Raw genomic sequence first — 15,197 nt, 5'->3', positions numbered from 1 at the left:
TCTGCCTCTCGCCCTATGGCAGCTGGAATAGACTAAATCCAGACTTGGATTTTTACAGTAATTCCCATGTAAAATACACAGCACCAAGTAGACCACTGAGCCCATTCAGCCCATAGACGAAGGGTTACATCAAAGCAAACTGTCATGCAGAGTAAATCACAACAGGTAAGCACATCCAGCATATCTCTCCATCACTCACATTACTGATAAGCTTTTATCGTCTTGCCTTGACTCCTTTCCTTTTCTGTCTTACACAGCCATTGATTTGTTTTTCCACACTCTTGCTCTGTCTCTCTCCTTCTGCAGCTCCTGTTGTATCCATCCTTTATTGGATCTCCTCATCTCCTCTCCTGCTGCTCCGTCTTTCATGTGTCTCTCCTCTTTCTGACAGACACAGAGACTATTTCTCTTCCTCTGCCACCCAGGGACAGAGTCTTCACAAGGTTAGATATTTTAAATCAGGTAGACTAGCACTGCCGGAGTAGTAAGTGTCCAAAACGTGTCAAAATTAGAGACCTCTTTTAAATGATGTTGAACAGAACTACCTCACATTTCTAAAAGTCTAAAGCTTCAAACACACTTGGGAAAGTAGCTCATAAATCATTGGAGTCACGCAAAAATAAAAAATAATAAGAATAAAAAACAAAATTGGATGATGAAATATTTTAGGCTTATGTTATGTTCACATTACGTCTAATCCACCACAAATAGAAAGAGAAGAGAAACAAAACAAAAACAAAACAGAAGAAAATGCATGGATGGATGAGCAAACAGTACAAAGCATTTAGTTAATTAAAAACTGGTATCAAAAAGAACCTATTATGCTCTTGAAAAATATGTATTATTAGCTTTAAATTTTAAATCAGCACTCTTTCAATTGGCTGGCCCTAAAAAACAAAGCGATGGAAACCTGCAGATCCTGGAGTAAAAAAGTTGTCAGAAATCGAGCACTGAAGTCAGTCTGATGCTCAGACAGACAATCAGGAAAGCATAGTGGATCCACTTAAGTGTTGTGGTAGTGGGGTGTGGTTTGTGGCTCAGCTGTGGGAGGAGAGAGGGGGCGGGTGATTCAGGGTGTAGTGCTAGGGGAGGCTCCGTGGAACACCTGTTACATAACGTCCAATCAGCCTCCCCTATTCATGCAGTAGCATGTTGGGACCGGGTGGAGGAGCTACAGTGTGGAGGAGAGTTGACGGCAGCTGAAAATTCAGTATCGAGGTGCACAACGCCCAATCCGAGCACGGTGCAACAAATAAAGAGCACAGCAACTATTGTGTCCGTGTGTGGCGTTGGGAAGGTGGTTCTCACCTGTTCCTATGCAGCATCCCTTTTTTCTGATAGAAAAACATTTCAAAGTAGCAATTTCCTACAAAACGGTCAGCACGCATACAAATCATATAGTCTTGCTATTCTTTAAATGAAGCAATTACCTGCCTAAAGTGTGTACTTCAGCTCAAACCACTAAGGTACAGTGCATCTGATCAAATGTGCCTGCAGTGAGTGAGAGAGTGAGAGGGTAAAGCTGGGTTAAGGCCTGGAGGAACCCGCTGTAGCCCTGCCTACTCAGCACAAAGCCTCTCTCGCTGTCTCAGTCTCTTTGTAGAGAGGGTGATCAAAGTGTGGAGCGCGCTCAGAGGATTCACAAAGTCAGGGAGCTTCTGAGCGGATGAACACGGACGTCCCATTATGTTTCCAAGTAGGGTATCAAGGGACGTGAGGGTGCACACATCCTCAAGCGCGTGAGTGTGAGCTCGCTCGAGCATCTGCACTCCGGACCCAAAGGTTTGATTCTGTGCACGATTAAAAATACTCGGGAAAATGAAAGATGATTGCGTTTTCGAAGCATCTGAGTGTGCTAACTGTCTGCAGCTTTGATCAGTAATGAGGAAGGTAGGGTAAGATTCGGCAGCGCTGCCTGTTATTTCAGATGAGAATCAGAGGATCAAAGGCTTTTTCTCTCCTCATCCTTCCCTCTCTCTGACTGCCTGTGTGTCTCTGCTTAACCTGAAGTGTCCTTGGTTCACCTCTGGCCTGTCCACACCCCCCTGAAAATGCAGAGAACCCGTCAAAGGCTCTTCAACATAAACTTTTCCACTCTTCTGTGGCAGGATGGAGTTGTTTACTGTCACAGAAGACAAGCTGTAGGACTGCTGCTTCACAAATACTGTAGATGACCTCTGACCTCCCTGAGGATGAAGGATAAAGCTCAAATATCTTCTTACAGACATCGGCATTTGTGCCGTGGAGTCCATAAATATTTGGAGCAGTTTTACGGGTTCTTTCCTGCCGCTCTCCCTTCAATGCTTGAACTAATAAGCAGTAAGAAAACTGACTCTGAGACAATTTCAGTTTTCTGAACACAACGCTATCTTCTGTTTATTCATCTACATAATAGATTTGCTTAATTCCGGCAGCAAATTAGATGAGAATGATGAGGCTTTGTACCAACAATCTGGGCTTTACTTTTGGATTTGGGGAATTTCCTTTGAGTCACTGGCTTTAAAGCTTTTTTTAAGACTGTAAATTACTTTAGCGATGAAGTCACTACACATACTTCGGAGTGTGTATGTGTGAGCGTGTACACCGAAGTGTGAGACCCACACGTGTAAGATTTTGACGCTTACCTCATTCTCTGAATCACGTATCTGCAGCTGGGAAGTGTATGCGAAGGTATTCTCTGGAGCGACAGTCGGCCTGCGGAGGAGGAGGGGGAGGGGGAGGTGGGGGAGGGGGAGGATGAGGATGAAGTGAGAAAAAATGAGATTCCACATTTAACACATTGTCCCAAAATGTGTTCAGCAGCGGAGCTGCGATCCGAGGTGAGCAGGAACGCCCTTACACCCCGAAGTCATTCCTCAGAAGTTTGAAGTTAAAATTAAGTGCCTTGATGCTGACTTTGTACAAATCTCTTCTGTTTGCTACCAAATCTGACAAACAAACTAAATGATACAGCAACTGTTTGCACATACGTTTCTGAGGCAGCATTCTCAAACATCATTAGATTTCAGAAATTTAGCTTTGGGTGAATTAAAATCTCCAATTCTTAAATTGCAGCTCTGACTAATCTAACAGAAGAGACAACACGTGCAATATGATCAAGGGGCCAAAAACTTCCCCAGTTTGTTACTTTGTTACAATTTTTCTAATCTGATAGCTTATATTTAAATATGTAAATGAGACATGATCTACTATCTCACACCACAAAAGCTTTTCTTCATTGTCCTTCAAAGTGCTTCCTTCCTTCCTTTCCTTTGGAATCAGCTCAGAGTTTGGGTTTAGGATACAAACACTACCTACTTGGAAAACCAGGCTTGGTTAACGCTTCTATTTTCTGTCATTTACTTGTGTCTACTCTCCTGTACGGTCTGTTTTTTATTCATGGCCTTTCTTTGCTCCTCTTTTCTGTCTTCTCTTTCCTCTCCCTGCGCCTGGTTCTGCCAGAGGTCTCTTCCTTTTAAACGGGAGTTCTTCCTCGCTTTCATGACCAAGTGCTTGCTCAGATGGGATCAGGAGATCGTTGGGTTTTTCTCTTTAATATTGTAGATTCTTTACTGCTTACATTATAGAATACCTTGAGATGACTGGTAAGGGGGAACTGGTGCTACAAATCTACACAAACATGTCCTTGACACATTTTTCTCTAATAGTCTGCAGGAAAACATGTTATTTAAGAACAGCCACAGTCTCAATGTGAGACAATACCAAAACAAAATATGTAACAGGTGAAAATGAGTTTTTTTAAACCTGTATATTTCTTGCATCTTGGTATATTCATCTGATTATTGGTTTATTGCATACATTTCTGTCTAAAAACTGACTTGAACATACCTTTTTTAAATTTGTGTGTTTTGTGGATATACAAATAAATCAATCCCACACTGGAAGAATGGCACTGTCACCTGACATAACAGCAAAAACTACAAAAATAAATAAATAAAAGATTAAAAAAAATAAACCTCAGTTTGATCGTTTTTGGTTAATTTGTGTCTTCTTTCCAACACATCAAACAGAAGTTACATTCACCAGCGTTTGATCAACGCTTTGATTCAGTGAGGCTGTTTCAGTTCATTACGCCACACTGATGTGAAATACTTGCAAGAAAGCAGTGGAGTGTGGGTGTGTTGAGGGAGACGAGCACTTTTAAATCAATAAAAGTGAAGCTGCAGTGTGAGACAAACGAAATAAAAAATAAAATAAATACACTTGACAAAAAGTAAATCATTATGTTTCTCCCAGTGCAACATGCTTACCATAAAGCTGGGATTTTCTTAAGACTGGAAAACTAATAATTGAATCACCTCTATCACTCTGCTGAATACTTCTCATGCTGCCTAAGGCTACACTTAAAGGCATTTTAGCCATCGGCACTCTCATCTAATCTGAATGTGGCGACGTCACATTTCCAAGCTGAACTGTGGATCTGTTGCTTCCCTTTTATGGTGCTCGTTGTGCTGAGACGAAAAAAGTTCTCACAAAGTCATCCAGCCACTCTGACGGAGCCAGGTAGCTGTGTGTTCAGACTGTGGTTGGAAAAGAAGGAGCTGATCACATTGGTGGACCGGTAGCACTACTGAGCCACTACTTCTGCACTACTGGGCTCCAGTTTCATCTGCTAGGTTCCTGTAGGACACTCCCACAAAAGACATTCTTTTTCTCAAGTGTTAGATAAAGATAACCCTTTGTATGTGAACAGACACCGAGTGCAGCTCATGTTAACAGCTCACAGATGGTTTATTAGCATGGATGTACGCAGCTTCCAGCTGTGAAAAGTGAAGCCAATGAGGAAGCGCTTTAAACCTGCAACTTAGAACTTTATTTATTGTCATTGTACAGTTGCCTGCACAACAAAATTAGGTAGCAAAACCACAAAGGTGCAAGAAAGTGACAAATTTCAAAACAACAATATAAAAACACTATATACACAATATACAATATATATACATTTTATACAATGTATAAGTTACAAAAAAAATGTATAAGTTACCAAAGAAAAATGGGATTATTGCACATTTGCCAAGATATTGCACAGAATGACTGTATGAGAGAGGTCTGCTCACACGTGCACACCCACATCCACCCACGCTGACATACACACACTCAGGTTACCATAAGTTCAAAGGGGAAGACTGCAGGTTTGTCAGTGTTCTGGTGCATTGAGAGTTCTGACAGCCCAAAGGTAGAAGCTGTTTTTAGTCTGTTGGTTGGATCTGTCACTGGTGGCACCCTCATTTGAGAGACATGATAAAGGAGAAAGCCAGAACGTGTCTAATCTGCGGGGCACACAATCCAAAGCCAGCGGTGAAGCCAGAAGCAGGTAAGTTCCTCATGCCAGAGAGGCCAGGAGAAGAAATTGTGATTGACTTCACCGACATGATCAATCCAGGACCGGGAGGAGTCAGGTATTTGTTGGTGTGTGTGGATGCTCTGACCGGCTGGCCAGAGGCATGGGCGACCAAACGAGAGGACACGAAAAGTGTTATTAAGTGTCTGATCAACCACTACAAACCAAGGCATGGGTTTCCCAAGAGAATTCGATCAGATAATGGAACCCATTTCAGGAATCAAGACCTGGCAGAGGTGGAGAAAATGTTGGGAGTCCAGCATAAGTTCGGGACAATGTATCATCCTCAGTCCCAAGGGAAAGTAGAAAGAATGAACCTAAATTTGAAGAACAAATTGGCCAAAATCTGCGCGCAGACGGGGTTAAATTGGCTTGCAGCCCTGCCAATTGCTTTAATGACCATAAGAAGTTCTGTTAACCAGTCCACAGGTTTCACCCCCTACGAGCTGCTGACAGGGAGACCGTTTCCGGCACCCTGGACAGTGGTTCCGGTGGAGCAGCCCAGGCCGGCTGTTGTGCAACCAGCGTACCACATGGAGATGGCGTGCACCAGCACATTGTGGCTCAATAGAAGAACAGTAGTAGGTCAGTCTGCAGCCTGTGCCATCTCAGAACCCTCAAACAAAGAAGGTGCTGCTGGGCGTTCTTCACTAAGGCGGTTTGTAGTGTTTGTAGTCCAAGATAGGTCCTAGGAAATGTGGGTCCTGAAGAACTTAGAACTTAAAGGAAGACACCCTCTCCACATAGGTCCATGACCACTTGTTTGGTTTTCCTGGTGTTGAGGGTTAGGTTATTGTAGTCAAGCCACATCTCTGTAGGCGGTGTCATCATCGTTAGTGATGAGCCTTATCAGAGTGGTATCTGTGAATTTGATGATAATGTTGCAGGGATGCATGGGGATGCAGTCGCTGGTGTAGATGGTGTACACGAGAGGACTGTGCTGAGTGACAGGGTGGATGATCTTTGGTTGCCAACCTTGACAGATTGTGATCAATCAGTAAGAAAGTTTTTGATCCATGCACATGTAGCAGAGGGGGGAGTCCAAGTTAACCAGCTTGGCTATGAGGATGTCTGGGATAATGGTATTAAATGGTGATGATGCTACTGATAACCAGCAGGGGTCGACTCCTTGGGTTGCACAAAGACGTGTGGTTGTATAGAAGTTTGTGGAATAACAGCCTTTTGCACTGTTGATCTATGTGCCACGTCATGGTTGGCTACACCAAAAACTCAGCTAAAGGCTACAGAAGGACACTACACTGAAGAATGGGTAACATCGTGATGGCATTACTTGCTGTATATGATTAGCAGCAAAATGCTAGTTACACTGAGAAAAAGTCACCTGAAACAAATGCGCAATGTTATACAGTTTTGGTCGTGTGATTAACAATTTTCAATGGCTTTTAAATATATATTCAATATTTAATCATTTAACCTTGACTATTAAATACACTTCGGAAAGTTTTCTCAGAGTCTTCTTACTTTCACAGCATTTGAGCCCTCTGATTTTTTTTCTCTCATGCAATCAGCAAGCAAATGTGTTTCAAGGAGCATCCCTAACTTTTATAAACCCAGCATTTCCTGCTCTACGTATGATTATCACAGTGCACCTGTTTGATCAACAGAAAACGGCAGTAAAAATGCAGAGAAGACTTTGTTTAAAACCAGTTTGCTCTGGCCACAGCTCTGCCAAGGTGGGAGCTCAAGAGGTGAACAGATGTGCACCGTTGGCTCTCTACAGGGGCTTTCGATACATTCAGGCCACACATATACAAACACTCACACAAGAAGAGCAAAGGCTCTGGTCCAGTGGCCCAGGGCAGGTCTTTATCCTCCAACTCCCCCAAAGGCCCTTAAGCCCTGCAGCTCTGCCTGCATGCTCTGCTCTGTCTTCCCTTGAAATCCATCCTTCTTTTACCAATTCATTCTCCCTCTACCTGGAATTCACCTCTCATCACTTTCTTTTTTCAAGCCAAATCCTTTTTATCACTCTACTCAAACTTTTTCCTCCAAACCTCAACCTTTCTCCCCCACGCCTCTCTCATGTCCACCCCAGGGCTTCCTCTTATGCTTCTTTCCAACTCTCCTCCAGTTTCTGTCTATGAAGGTCCACAGTCCAGTGACTGCAGCACCAGAATGTCAGACAGCCATATATTAACATTTAGACAGCCTCGGGGCCTGAAGGGGAGCTCCAGTTTAAAACAGTCACATCCTCTCAGCACATTCAGAAAAGTTGCACAGTCCGACTGCTACAGCTGGCACCGGTGGAGCTCTGCTGTCAATCTTCACCAATGTTTTATCCTGTCAGCTGTTCGACGTGACTGTTTTACGGCTGTGTAGCCTTCTCGTTCGCTGAGTTTCTCCTCACAGGCATGTCTCTTTTCTCTTCAAATTCCACTAAAGACATCGTGCTGTGATGCTATCATTATCAAGTCAATGAGATGCTGCTCCACAGAGAATCTGGTTTTTAAAGCAGAACAAATGAGGAGATTCATGCTTGGACTATGAAGTTATTTACTTCGATTAATCTGTCAGGTTGTGTTATTTTTTTTAAATTGAGCCATAAAGTGTCTAAACAAAAAATACACAACCCATTATAAACTGGCAGAGCAAACTGAAATATGTTCAATTTTCAAAGAAAGGAAGGAAGATTAACCATCTGAGTCTAAGTCACTGTCAGACTGCCAAACAGCTGGTTTACCATCTTAGTCCAGACTAAACTATCGTGAATTGTATGCTTGAAAAACTGTGTTGATCTCCTAATTGAGCTAAATGGAAATAATGAACAGATGAACTAAAAAAGTATTATGTCTGCTATCTACCACAAACCCTGCCTGAGAATAGTTTAATGTTTGCACAAAACTTAAGCTTTACCGTGCACGACAGCCCTTCAGATACACGTGCAGAGACACGCTGTGTGGTAGAAAACATACTTTCTAACCAGGAGCGTGGGTTTCACGATGAATCACATTTGTCTGCATTTTTGTTAAACATTTGCATCTTCTAGAATCATTTGATCACACACGCTTAAAGCACCTAAACACTAAACAATACCACAACATGTGTAATGGTAAAGCAGCGGTCATAGTGTGCGTCATGTCAATTACAGACTGTATATAAAAGATGGACTTAGCTATCGCTGGACATTGCCACCACAACGCCACCCACTGCCTTCTGGATTCTGCATTTTGAAGAGTCGTCTTTATCATTTTTGTAGTGGTTAACACATTTGCCTCATATGCATAAGATCAAAACCAGAAAGAGACAAAAACCCAGTTGCAGGATAAACGGGAGGTTGTGTCAGGAAGGGCATCCCCAAAATCTGTGCCAAATTAAGCATGTGGATCAATCTGTTGTGGAGTATCCAAAAAGTATCTTTTTATCATTGTTGGTCACTGTCGTGTTTTTGTTTGTTTGTCTGGTTTTTTGGGGAGGTGTTTGGAGCGGGAAGTGCCCATATTTAATGTGCAGTGAAAAAGCATCATTACTTGCATAAATACACTTTGTAAGTGAAATGCAGAGGCAAGTGTATCTGCTAATTAGTTGTAAGTAACAAACTAATAAAATACTAGAATTTCATTTACTAAACTTGAGCGCCACCAAACACCAAACAAACAGTTTTATTTGTTAGATAATTCGATAAAAAATGTTCCAAAAGGTCAAGTTTAGTGACGTGATTTAGGGAAGGTGAGGCGTCGCGAACAGCGATTGGCTGAGGTAGCCTGTGCAGCACACCTGTCAATCAAAGCAGCCACGCCCCTAACAACAAGACCTAGCAGCATCCAAAGAGATTGTTTTTGATTTTAAATGCACCCCCCGGACACGTTTGTCTGTGTAATGCTTTCCTGAATAAGATGTAATAAACTTCTTGGTATACAGTTAGTTTGTTAGGAAGTGACTAACTGCTGGATGATTTCTTGATTTGAGAGTTATGTATTTTTCCGTGAAGTTCGTGGAAAACATTTTGGATACTGGACCCTTACTCCATGAATACTTTCACTATTACAGCATTATCATGTGAGGTCTATGTTGCCCCTTCAGGATGTGCTGAAAAGAAAACCGGTGATTGAAACTTTAGATGAATCCCTCGATGATTCCTGACATCCACAGGATGCAGTGAAGTCTGGGGCATTTTATGTGCTCAAATATTTTAGTGTTGCCTACAAATTCAAAACTGGCCTTTAAATAATATGTAAATGTGTTGCTTTATTCAGCAGATTTTACACTTAGCTTAATGATAGATTCTTGATCTCAATGGGACTAATGAAGACAAATAATGATTACATTTATAAAACCAAAGCCTGGCTTGTAATGACTTCTAAATTTATTCCAGAAACTGCCTAAAACCCAAAAGTCAGCACATGCACGAAAACAAGTAGAAGTAAAGGGAAATCCATGTGAGCAAAAGCAGGCACTGAAAGTTTCAGAGTTTTTCCTTTCCCCACAAATTACTCAACACTCCAACTTTCTGTAACTTTCGAAGACAGAGAAAAGTGAGACATATTATTATTCAGCGCTGGGACAGCAGGGCAGAGACGGGGTGGAGCACGGTGATGATGTGAAATCCCTGTAAGTACGACTCTTCTTAGTTAGCGAGTCTCAGCGGTCTTACAGAGTCTGGTTCTTTGCTGTCTGCATCGTTTGTGAGGATTGGCACGCACGGGTGTGCTGGCATAGTCATGTGTGTACGTGCATGCACGCGTACGGGTGTATTTGTGTTACTGTTGAGGTGACAACAACCAAAAATACACTAGCTCTGCAGGCCTGAATTATTCAGAGAGTGGAGACAGAGCTGCGGGTGGCGGGGGGTGGAGGTAGATGGATGGATGAGAGATGGTGGCGGGAGAAGAAAAAAAACAAGTACAGCAAAGACGAACAAAGTCAAGAAGAGCAAGAAGCGAGAAAGCTGAGAAAGTGGGCACTCGTCAAAAGCAAAAAACACACATGCCATGTACAGAAAAACAGATTTTGTTACAGTCGGCAGAGGGTGTAGAATAAATTCATGCATCTGTAGTCTTAAAAAAACAAAATATAAAGCTATATATCTGTACTTCTTGCACAAAATGTTTCTGGGTTTCAATAACTGCACACAAACCATGCATCAGCAATATCTCTCAAGCACATGCATACCTCCTCCTTCTCTTCCTCTATCTCTTTTATTCTATGCATGCAGGCTCCCATTGCCAATCACTCACATTGAAATTCCATCTGTTTTTGCAATCTGGGAGCACAGCTGTCAAACATTTCTGTCTCCCTGCCCGACACCGGGGGATATATCGAACCCAAAAGGGAAACTGGAGCGTGGAGTCACATATATCGCCTCTTAGCATGGGAAACGTGTGCATCTTACATCCAAAGAGGAGTATAGGACTGCCAGGGAAGATGTTATTAGCATGGCTGACTTTGCAGGAAGGTTGTTCAGATGTAGTGTAAATAAATTTATATTGTATGAGGAAAAGAAAAAATAATCCAAACTTTATGGTGCCTTTTAAGAATGTTATATGTGTTAACTAATTTTTATAGAAGCACACAGCAAGTCAGATGTTTACAGGTAACATCTGTAGGAGGAGCAGGAACATAATTAGCTACTTGTGTTTTGTAAAGCATCCAGGAAAGGAGAGGTCTGGAAACCCGCTGTTACCGTACATCTCAGCCAAATCCACAGAGTCCTGTTACCAGTGGATGTCTTCCCGTTAGTGTGTGGAGGAGGAAAGTCTGCATAATAATGGATTTCAATCCCTCAAGTAGGCTTTGTTTTTCTTTTTTTTTTAAATTTCTGCCTAAAAATTATCCTCCAAATCTGTCAGTTATGGCTACACAACCATACGGCCAAAATGAAAGATACGGGGCTGGATAACCTTGGATAATGTTGGAAGTCTCGCCATAGTGGGATTTGAAGTAGTCCAACAATTACTTAGCAAAAAATTCAAGAAAACAACATATACCATTGCTTCAGTGATGTGCTTGAAAAATTCAGTTGCAGCTCCACCAAATTAGATGCAATAGAGGCAAAGCACCACCATCACCACCAGCTGAAGTGATGACAGCTTTATATCTTACAGTACTTGATCTATTCTCTCCGTGAATACTTGAATAGGTGATAAGATTAAGATTTCAAACATCACAATGTTCATTTACAATTTCAGAATAAGGCAAAGTTTGCTCATTGGCTAACAGCTTGTGATTAACAAATTTTGTAGTTGTAATACTACTAGTCTGTACTACTGACAGTAGTACAAAAAGTAGTAACAGTTGTACCAAAATAAGAAGGAAGCATCAGAGAGGCCAGTTACATCCGAGTGAAGCAGTCTGACAGGATATAAGTATGTTTGTCAAGGAGCATTAGCACAATTAGGTTTCACTGTTGTCCATTAGCGCTTTTAACTGACTGCTGAAGAAAAGGGTGGAGGCGGAGGAGATCGACTTGTTGTGCATGCGTATGTGCACTGGATGTGTGTGTCCATGTATGTTTAGTGTCTGTATACAGTACGTCTGAGCGAAGACATCAGCAGTGTGAGCGTCTAACCAGAAGACAGATGCATTAGGAAAAAGTCGCTCTTGTTGTTGTATTTTTTATTAATGGATTTCCTAATAGATTTTTATATGATATTTCAGTTTGATTTTAACTGGAACATACTTAGTGAAGCTAAATACTAAAGCTACTTATATTATTTTGGATGCAAACACAATTGCTGGTTCACAGAGAAATGTCCTTACAGTTATATTCTCTCTGGGGAGCATGACTTGAATAAAAGTCAAAAGAAAATATTAGAAGTGGTAATTATTTATCAAGCTCAACTGGTGAATGAAGCATCATAAAAGATGAAAGATAAAAGAGCATGAAAAGGTATATTTTCTTAAAACATAATATATGACACTAAAAAGAGTGAAAAAGCACAAAACATCACCTCAGACAAGAATATTCATAAAATGAAGTCTGCCAAAACTCACAGTTTCAGAAATCATTAGGTCGGTGGTAATTAATGTTTCTCATTTATCATTTAATAAATGCAATCCATTATTGCACCTCCCAGTTATTGTCTCCATTCATCATTTCATCCATAACATGTCAAAAAATCTGAAAAAAGGTCCACTATAGCACCCAGGCTCTACATTATGGTATTTTTGGTCTAGCTTTCTTAAAACAGCAGTCCAAAACTGAAACATATTCAGCTTTAATTATATAAAAGAAGCAAACAAAGCTGCAACTAATTAGAGAAACAGGAACTAAATCACTTGGCGGGTAGAGGTGGCTGTGGCTCAGGAGTAGAGCAGGTCATCTACTAATCGGAAGGTTAGCCGTTTCATCCGTGCTCCGGTCTGCATGCCAAAGTATCCTTGGGCAAGAACTGAACCCAGAGTTGCTCCCGATGTGTTCACTGGAGTGTGAATACGTGTAAACAGAAAAACACTTTGATATGTTTGGGAAGTGCACAAAGTTACCGTCGAGATTGTTTTGGTTGGTTAAAGAAAGTCTTTTAAATGGGCTTTGTTCCAAAACGTGATGCAAATGCCACAGCTGAGGTTCCTGTTGAATGTTCTCCCTCATTGTGTTACAGTAAAACTCAGCCTGTCTTGTCTGGTAGCTTTTGCAATCAGAATTCGAGTCTTAATCCAGTGTTGTGCCACACACGTGCTGTAGGGTCTTGCCCGAACACAAAGAAGCACATGGAGTGGCCTAGCCAGTCTCTAGACCTCAATCCTATAGAAAATATGTGAAGGAAGCTGAAGCTTCGAGTTGCCAAGCGTCAGCCAAGAAACCTAAGACCAAAACCCTCCTTAGATGTGTGAAAACCTGGTGACCAACTACAAGAAACGTCTTACCCCTGTGCTTGCCGAGGGTTTCTCCACCAAGTATTAGGTCATGTTTTGCTTCAGAATCAAACACTTACTTCACTGACACGCACGTTAATTGATGACTTTTATGTACTGGATTTTTCCTGGATTTTTGGTATTTCTGATATGATATGATAGATGATATATGATTTTTGATATTCTGTCTCTCGACTAAAATGAAACTACCATAAAAATTATAGACTGTTCATGTCTTTGTAAGTGAGCAGAAATCAAATTGAGCCGGGGATAAAATAATTATTTCCCCCGCTGTATATGAAGCTATACATCTTAACAATGCTGCAATCTCTGCGAATTAGAGTGAGCTGCACCTCAGATGACGACAATGAAATCTCTAGAGATCCACGAGATACAGTGAAGTTCTCTACGAGACAACAAACGAAACCCAGAAAAGCTTTTACACGGATTAGATTTATGTTTTTTGATCTGCAACATCCCTCTGATGTGTTAGCCTCCTTTATCTGCCCTCTGCTTGCTATGCTCTTGATGTCATGGGGACCGCAGGGGATAAGCTGAGGCAGGTGTCTGCTGGTCTTTTACCTCCATCACATGTTGAGGCGTGGGATACCAAAGGACTGTGAGAATTTAATGGAGTGAGGGAGCACAACTGAGCTGAGGCGTGAATTAGCTCTGTGTGTGTGCGTGTTTAAGGCTTTCCACGCTAACATTCTGCTGCAGTGCATTCACACATGAGCCTTCACTGCAGAATCCAACCATGATGTCATCTTTCCCTTTCAACTTTTTTCTTTGTGAATCTCTAAAGCTGCTGAAGGCGGGGTTTATTTCAGTCGTGATGCAAGGTGAGAGGATTTTTGTCAGGCGCGGGAGAGAAGAACAGAGAAGAACACAAGAATTATAGAACACAGGATTCAGATGCACTTGTGTTTAGTTTGAAGACGTAAAAAAATCCAAGGTCATTTTACAGACTTATAACCAACGTAATGGGGAAAAAGCCCCACAGATATTAAAATCGTCTCTCCTTTAGTTTCAGAAATAAGAACATTTGCTGCCTCTTTCCATCACTGTATGCTAAAAAAATAAATAAAAATAAAATCCAGCTCCCAAAAGAAAAGTTCAGTTTAACGTTTTTAAAAATAAAGGGCCATTTTTGTCATGATGGAGTTTATCAGTCTTTCAGTTTGATATTATTCATGTTAAAGTTTGGTTCTTGTTTCCTTTTATTTGTAAGCCTTCCTGTGTGTCCTCTGTATATCTTACTCTATCACCTGAATTTTTACTTTAGAATATCTTTATGTTTAGTTCTCTCTGTTTTTCCTGGTATTAGTTTAGTATTTCAGTTGTCGGCATTCTCCCTCTGTTAAGTTCTCATTTCTCTGTTGATATTGAACACTTCCTGTTTTACATCGATAATGAGTTTCTTCTGTTTAACTCTGTTTAATCTGACTTTCTCCTGTCTCAGTGTTTTGTTTGTCATCACCTGTTTCTTGCTCCCCAACTGTTTCCATTTTCCTTGTCAGCCCTCAGTAGTTCTTGTATAAGTAGCCATATCTTTCAGTGGCTCATTGTCCAGTCGTACCGTTCGTACCGTTCCCCCAGGTGCTTGTTTCCCTGTTTCCCTTATTAAAGGCTTTGGATTCTTATCAGACAAAATAAATGGTTTGTCCTTCAAAATTCTACCTCAGTTCTTGCATTCAGGTCCTAAACCTCCACATTGCATGACTTCATAGTCAGAAGTGCAAAACTTTCTTTTTTTTTGGTTTAGTTTTACATAACTTGAGTTCTGAATTAAATGATTCGATGTGAAAATAAAAATCAGTTGATCATCTAATTCAGAGAAAACAGAAAAAACCAGACTGAATCACATTATTTCAAAATGGGAATAATAGTAATAGAGTTATTTTTAAAAGGTACACAAATAAGATAAAAATATGAAAGAAAATTTCAATGTTGTTAGGCACAATTTCAGCTAAGACATGATTATAAAAAAATACGATTCAAATAATAGGAGCATAAATGAATTACATTTTTAATGGGAGCATGA

General features: G+C 41.0%; 1 protein-coding gene across 4 annotated transcripts in view; it reads right to left on the bottom strand.

Annotated features, from left to right (window-relative positions):
- The window catches only part of LOC116331522 (endonuclease V), a 75,502-nt gene that overhangs the window by 36,501 nt on the left and 23,804 nt on the right, over window positions 1–15,197 (bottom strand). For 3 of the 4 annotated variants that reach the window (XM_031754243.2, XM_039613712.1, XM_031754244.2), the window contains exon 8: window positions 2,625–2,694. The exons of the other annotated variant lie outside the window; for it this stretch is intronic. In XM_031754243.2, coding sequence (XP_031610103.1) covers window positions 2,638–2,694 — 57 coding nt within the window. In that variant the 3' untranslated portion in view covers window positions 2,625–2,637. The remainder of the gene's footprint in view (window positions 1–2,624; window positions 2,695–15,197) is intronic. 4 annotated transcript variants of the gene reach the window in all.

Source organism: Oreochromis aureus, linkage group 6 (genome assembly GCF_013358895.1).
Source record: "Oreochromis aureus strain Israel breed Guangdong linkage group 6, ZZ_aureus, whole genome shotgun sequence".
NCBI classification, from domain to species: domain Eukaryota; kingdom Metazoa; phylum Chordata; class Actinopteri; order Cichliformes; family Cichlidae; genus Oreochromis; species Oreochromis aureus.
The sequence above is the reverse complement of the archived record's forward strand: the minus strand, read 5'-3'. Positions and strand labels throughout refer to the sequence as shown.